Here is a 7,037-nt window from a genome sequence, read left to right as displayed (position 1 = left end):
CTTTTGGCACTGTATATACAAAGCTTGGAAAAATGCCTATTGTGGCTGTCATACTTGCATACAGTGGCAACTAATATTATTGTGAAGAAATGTCATGACAACCATCTTCAGACTGTTACTGCACGCTGATTGTTGTGGTCCTTGTTCCAGTCCGCCCCTGATTGATTAGTGCTTTAACTCGTAAATTACCCCCAATGTTAGTTGATGATATGTGAGATTATAAATTGTCATGCATTCTAAAGTGTTCACTGTATTCTTTTCCTTCAACAGATACTAAACCAAAGCAAGATCAAACAGCACTTTTAAGAGCCTTTTTCAATTTCTTCTCTTCTCCCTCCTCAGAGCTATATTCCCTACATTTCTTCCTGTCTTCTCACCATTTTTAACATCTTCATCTCTGTCTCTTTACCACTTTCTCTTTTGTATTTATATATGCATGCAAACACACACACCTGTGTGTGTGTTTTGATTTCTAGTTCCTGAAATGGCTGCTAAACAAGAAGAGGAACAGCTAGAAGACGCCATTTTCCTTGCCGATTTACTTTGTAAACAACTGAAGGTACATTTTATAATTTCAATTGTATTGGTTTTGTGCCCGATGTACTGATTAAGTTGATTGATTATGTGCTTGTAATTTTGTAATGCTTGTAAGTGAATAGGAATACACTGCATGTTTCAGCTTAGAGAGGTATTGAACAAATATCTGGTATTCCGTCGTACGTATAAAAATAGGCCATTCTAATAAATAGTTAGAGTTGGTTAGAACTGTTAGAACTATTTTAATGCATAACATTTGCCTGCGATTGCCTCCTGTTCTCTGTAATTATTATCTGTTATCAATATATCTATTATTATAATTATTATTTTTCAGCCAGAACTGTTGCCATTGACAGTCCAGTGACTGTGGAACCAGCTGGAGCAACCTCTGCAGTACCCCCTCAGCTTTTTGGTAGGATGACATTTACTATCATTGAAAGTTAGGAAATGTGTCAACATAACATCAAACGAATACGTGATGCAATATGAGTACGCTGTTGTGACGCTGAACATTTTATTTTTTGTTTGTTTCCAGAAGATGAGATTCAGCAATTGCAGGAGCTTTTGGTTGATCAACCATCAACCTCTTCCTCATGGTGCCTGCGCCAAAGTGCTGCCCAATTGGAGTGGTAAAAGGCAAGGTCCCTTCACTTGGACAGCTTGCTGTCTTCAACTATGGTACCGGAAAGGAGATGCTCACATTGCTCCGCTCCTGCGGTCCTTCGCTGCAGAGAATGCATGCCCCTTGAATGGTTGTGTCATGACTGTGACATTTCTAAACACAGCATACACACCCTTCATAACAGGGAGTCCTTCAATGAAGGATATTTCAAATGTATTCCCCCAACAATGTCACTAGTCAAGACAAATGACATGTTCACTTTGAGACACCAAGGTATTTCACTTAAAACAATTGAGCCCCTAGTGGTTATTTTATAACTTTCCTAATGTGCTGGTAGTTTAAGACATATGTTTAACCTCTCTTTACAGATCGTCTTCTGCCCAGTGGTAGGCCTTCACACTCGTGTAACCCTGAAGGTGTTACAGAGTCTATAGGCAGGCCTGTCATTTTCGTCTGCATTAATGGTATGATTTTAAGTGTTCTTTTTGTCACCCGAATACATTACATTACATTGCATTTAGCTGACGCTTTTATCCAAAGCGACTTACAATAAGTACATTCGACCAGGAAGACACAACCTTGAAAAAAACAGAATCATATAAGAACATCAGGTTTCAAAGAGCCAATCGTTTCAAGTGCTACTCAACTGGCTTTAGATAAGCCAGTCCTTTATTAGTATATAAGTGCTTTGTTAATAGTTCTATCGCTCGAGGTGGAGTCGAAAGAGATGAGTTTTCAGTCTGCGCCGGAAGGTGTGTAAGCTTTCTGCGGTCCTGATTTCAATGGGGAGCTCATTCCACCATTTTGGAGCCAGGATAGCAAACCCACGTGTTTTTGCTGATGGGAACTTGGATCCCCCTCGCAGCGAGGGTGCAGCGAGCCGTTTGGCTGATGCAGAGCGTAGAGCACGTGCTGGGGTGTACGGTTTAACCATGTCCTGGATGTAGGAAGGGCCAGACCCATTCGCAGCATGGTACGCAAGTACCAGTGTCTTGAAGTGGATTCTAGCAGTTACCGGAAGCCAGTGGAGGGAGCGGAGGAGCGGCGTGGTGTGGGAACATTTTGGAAGGTTGAAGACCAGACGAGCCGCTGCATTCTGAATGAGCTGCAGAGGTCGGATGGCACATGCAGGTAGACCAGCCAGGAGGGAGTTGCAGTAGTCTAGGCGTGAGGTGACGAGAGCCTGGACCAGAACCTGCGTGGCTTTCTGGGGCAGCTGGGGGCGTATCTTCCTGATGTTGAAAAGCGTGTATCTGCAGCAGCGGGTTGTAGCAGCGATGTTTGCAGTGAAGGACAGGTTGTTATCTAGGATCACACCCAGATTCCTTGCAGTCTGGGTCGGGGAAACAACAGAGGGGCCGATGTTGATAGTTAGGTCAAGAGAGGGACAATCTTTTCCCGGAAGGAAAAGCACTTCAGTTTTGTCAAGGTTGAGCTTGAGATGATGAGCGGACATCCACTGAGAGATGTCAGCTAGACAAGCAGAGATGCGTGCGACGACATGGGTCTCTGAGCGGGGAAAGGACAGAATTAATTGGGTGTCGTCAGCGTAGCAGTGGTATGAAAAACCATGCGGGCTAATGACAGATCCGAGCGAGTTTGTGTACAGGGAGAAGAGGAGAGGACCAAGAACAGAGCCCTGAGGGACCCCTGTAGTTAATTGACAAGGGTCGGACTCCGACCCTCTCCAAGTAACCCTGTAGGTGCGGTCTTTGAGGTATGAGGTGAGGAGGGAAAGTGCAGAGCCTGAAACTCCAAGTTCTTGGAGAGTGTGAAGGAGGATCTGATGGTTCACCGTGTCGAATGCAGCAGACAGGTCCAACAGGATGAGGACAGAGGAGAGGGAGGCTGCTTTAGCCGTGTCCAGTTCCTCAGTGACAGCAATGAGAGCAGTTTCTGTGGAGTGACCTGCCTTGAAACCAGACTGGTGCAGATCCAGAAGGTTGTTCTGATGGAGATAACGGGAGAGTTGTTTAAAGACAGCGCGTTCAAGTGTTTTAGACAGGAACGGGAGGAGAGAGACAGGCCTGTAGTTTATAACGTCAGACGGGTCGAGAGTGGGTTTCTTTAGGAGAGGGTTTACTCTTGCCTCCTTGAGACTGTTTGGAAAGTGACCAGAAGTTAGAGAAGTGTTGATGAAATGGGTGAGAAACGGTAGAATATCAGGAGCGATAGTCTGAAGGAGGTTCGAAGGGATAGGGTCCAGAGGACAGGTGGTAGGACGGGCAGAGGTAATGAGGGTAAGAACCTCACTTGGAGAGAGAGGGGAAAAGGAGGTCAGTGTGCCGGTTGAAGGTGGCTCAGGTGATCCGGCGGTGAGTAGAGGTGAGTCAGAAAAAGAAGAGCGAATATCGTCAACCTTTTTTTCAAAGTGGTTAACAAAGTCGCTTGACAGAAGGGAGGAGGGGGAAGGGGCTTTGGGAGGGTCCAAGAGGGTGGAGAAGATGGAAAATAGTTTTTTAGGATTGGAATAGGAAGATTGGATCTTGTCTTGAAAGAAAGAGCTTTTTGCCTGAGAGATGGAAGCAGAGAAAGAGGAGAGGAGAGCCTGATAGGTTAGGAGGTCGTCACGGTGTTTGGATTTCCACCGTTTCCGCTCTGCTGCCCTAAGGACGGTTCTATTAGCACGCAGTCATTTAGCCAGGGAGCAGGAGGGGACTGACGAGCCTGCCGAGATGTGAGAGGACAGAGAGAGTCCAGAGAGGAGGAGAGAGTAGAGAGGAGAGTTTCTGCAGCAGAGTTTGGAGGCAGGAGTTGGAACGAGTCAGAGGAAGGGAGGGCTGAGAGCACCGAGGAGGCAAAGGTAGAAGGGGAGAGGGAAGGGAGGTTACGGCGGACAAGTGCAGGATGCGAAGAGATTAGTTTGTTATGTTTGGAAAGGGGTAAAGAGAATGAAATGAAGAAGTGATCGGATGTGTGGAGCGGGTTTACAGAGAGGTTAGAAGTAGTGCAGTTCCTTGAGAATATGAGATCAAGGACATTGCCAGCTTTATGAGTTGGAGGAGACGGAGACAGTGAGAAAGCAAAGGTGGTTAACAGAGATGTTAGTTCGTCTATCTTCCCCATCTGGAGGTTGAAGTCTCCGAGAAGTACAGCGGGAGGGCCAGTTTCAGGGATGTGTGAGAGGAGATGATCTAATTCCTCCAAGAAGTCCCCCAAGGCGCCTGGTGGACGGTAGAGAACAACAATGGTTAGTTGTATAGGATGGGTCACTGTGACGGCATGGAATTCAAAGGTGGAAGGAGCGAAGTTAGGTAGCTTGAAGAGGGAAAAGCTCCATTTGGGAGAGAGCAGGAGACCATTGCCACCTCCTCTGCCAGTGGGTCTGGGTGTATGGGAGAAGGAATATGCTGTGGAGAGAGCTGCTGGGGTGGATGTGTTGGATGGAGTAATCCAGGTCTCAGTGAGAGCAAGGAAATCCAGAGACTGCAGGGAGGCGTAGCCAGAGATGAAGTCAGCCTTAGGAACAGCTGACTGGCAGTTCCACAGGCCACCTGAAACTAGATGCTGGATCTCAGTGGAGCACGTGGGATAGACGAGAGCGGGCCGGTTATAGCGATTAGGAGATACACGGGGCCAGTGATAATTGCGAGAAGACACATGAACAGGAATGGAGAAAATACACATGATTATAGCCTGAGGGGCTAGAAAGCTAAACAAAAGAATAATAAGAATAAGACACCAGTGATACTTAGCTCAATTAGAGTAGGATTTGCCTCCTCTTTGCCACCCTCGTGACCCCCGCAGGACTCCAATGTCTTTGTCGGTCTTCGGCTATCTGACGCTGACGCTCAAGAAAGAGCTGCCTAAATGGACGCCTGATTGCTGAGTTCTCACAGCTATGGTGCCACGCCCCTCTAATTAGTTAACTCTCTACAGCTGATGGGCGACAACTCAGAGGGCGTGCGGATTTAAATGCAGCCCAGGCAGAAACTGGAGGCAGTGAGAGTTTCACGTGGTCAGATCTGAGATTTAAATTCTCTCAAAATACAGGTAATGAATGCGATCGTTTTGACTAAACTGTGTTTGTTATTAGGGCATTATGATTTGCATCTCCGCAAGAGGGTTTGCAACACATGCCATTACGAATGGACACCTGATTGGGGAGACCTCATTAGAAGCGGTTACTGGCCAGCTTCTGTGAACGGAGACACGTTATATTCCACGGATGTCTTCAAATCTTTTGAGGACCTGAAGACTGTGGCACCAGGTTTGTCCAGACAGGCCTTTTTACAGATGCTGGAACGGAGGACACAGCATTATGGGAGGGTAAGATGACTTTCACTGAGTATTGCATAAGTAGAGGGCATTGTGAAAGGATGCATTTTATTTTGTGTAGATGAAATATGTTGATTGGAAATATGTTTATGTCAAAATAACTAAATTGAAAAGCTTACAATGTTACTGAAAGTAGTTTAACTAGTGTTACATTAGAGCTAAAAACCTAGCACTGGTAGATGTAGGACATACTGTATAAGATAAAACATATCGTATCCAACTTTTGTTCTTTACTGAAGAACACAATTTGTATGATGAAAAACATTGTGCTCTTCTGTGGGAAAAAATGGGATTCTGTATTGTATTGTACTGTATAGAGTCATGGTGCATAATATGACAAAAGCTGAAATAATGTTCCTTCTCTTCCAGCATCTGCCAAACCTAACCTGACCTTCACTTTTCAGGATATCGTGTGTTAGGGATACTCCTAATAGCCCCCTCTTGCCCCCAACCACTATGAAAGTCTTCCTGTTTCCTCGTATTATTCTGAACAATTTTGCTTCTCAAACTTCCAGACAGGAAAAATCCATGGAGATGTCTTCCAAAGAAGATTTCTGGAGTATATGGCCTGCCAGTACGAGTGCCAGAAAATGACGTGTGAGGAACCCTTCTCATGCCCAGCTTGTACTCCCAAAATGTTGGCTGTGTCAGTGGATGGGAATAGGAAACAGTACCGTTTCCGACTGTCACAGAGGTACATCTTTTTTGTATATCAATTGAATTTAAGAAGTAGCCTATCGATGATGATAATAATGAATTGAATATTTATTTTTGAATTTAGGATCGATGAACCACTTTTTAAAGGGCCGTTCATCATGGAAGACTCGGCTGTCACAGACTTTGTTGACAAAGTCAGAACAAATGTAAAATGTGTAAGCACAACATTTTTTCTCCTATCATTTTTCTAGCCTTTACTTGTTTTGAGAGTGTAACATTAAAATGTCTTTAATTGTAGACCCCAGGAAAAGGTACATGTGGTACCAGCCAGTGGTCAGCTGCTCGAGAGACAGCAAGAAGAGCCAGCAGGCTTGATGAAGAGGGGTTAGAGGTAGCTGTATGTAGACATGGAGTGCTACTGAAAGCTCTCAACATGTTCAGAGGAGAAATATTTGCCTACCCCTTGTTCCTTCAAACGCAGTTTCAAGCTACAAACGTGCATTTTTATTGCACAGATATTGCTTGTAAATACTGGCCCTACCTCGAGAAAGTGGCAAAGACAATGCCAGAACTGCGACCTTTGCTGAGCATGCAACCGTTTCTCTCGGTCATGCATGCCAAGGCCCATTCCACAAAGTGTGAGGTAGGCCCACTCTTATATTATTGTGATTGTAAGAATTTTTTTTAATTCATCTATGACATATAATATGTGTACTTGTTAGATTGTGTGGAGTGGGAGACATTTGGAGGGTGCTGGTTCGACAGCCGGGGAAGAAGTGGAGATGGTGAACAGCGTTCTGTCACGTTGTGCCATCACAACTGGGTACATGACAAAATCAGGTATGTCCTCTCGTCATTAGACCAACATAATTATGTCTTGAAGTTATTATCCATCTCTTACTTTACTTTATCTTTGTCTTTGATGTAGTCTGTTTCAACAGTA

At 44.9% G+C, this 7,037-nt stretch overlaps 1 protein-coding gene across 1 annotated transcript; it reads right to left on the bottom strand.

Moving 5' to 3' along the window:
* Positions 1 to 1,874: 1,874 nt before the first annotated feature.
* LOC139435590 (uncharacterized) lies at positions 1,875 to 6,706 on the bottom strand (the record flags this gene model as incomplete). Its single annotated transcript, XM_071206326.1, has 4 exons — positions 6,636 to 6,706; positions 5,288 to 5,398; positions 2,856 to 2,997; positions 1,875 to 2,666 (listed from the first exon to the last, which is right to left on the bottom strand). Coding segments are annotated over exons 1-4 (1,116 nt in total), but the record flags the coding sequence as incomplete, so codon positions are not given.
* Positions 6,707 to 7,037: the final 331 nt, after the last annotated feature.

The sequence above is a fragment of the Pseudochaenichthys georgianus genome, chromosome 17 (genome assembly GCF_902827115.2).
Source record: "Pseudochaenichthys georgianus chromosome 17, fPseGeo1.2, whole genome shotgun sequence".
Lineage (NCBI taxonomy): Eukaryota > Metazoa > Chordata > Actinopteri > Perciformes > Channichthyidae > Pseudochaenichthys > Pseudochaenichthys georgianus.
The sequence above is the reverse complement of the archived record's forward strand: the minus strand, read 5'-3'. Positions and strand labels throughout refer to the sequence as shown.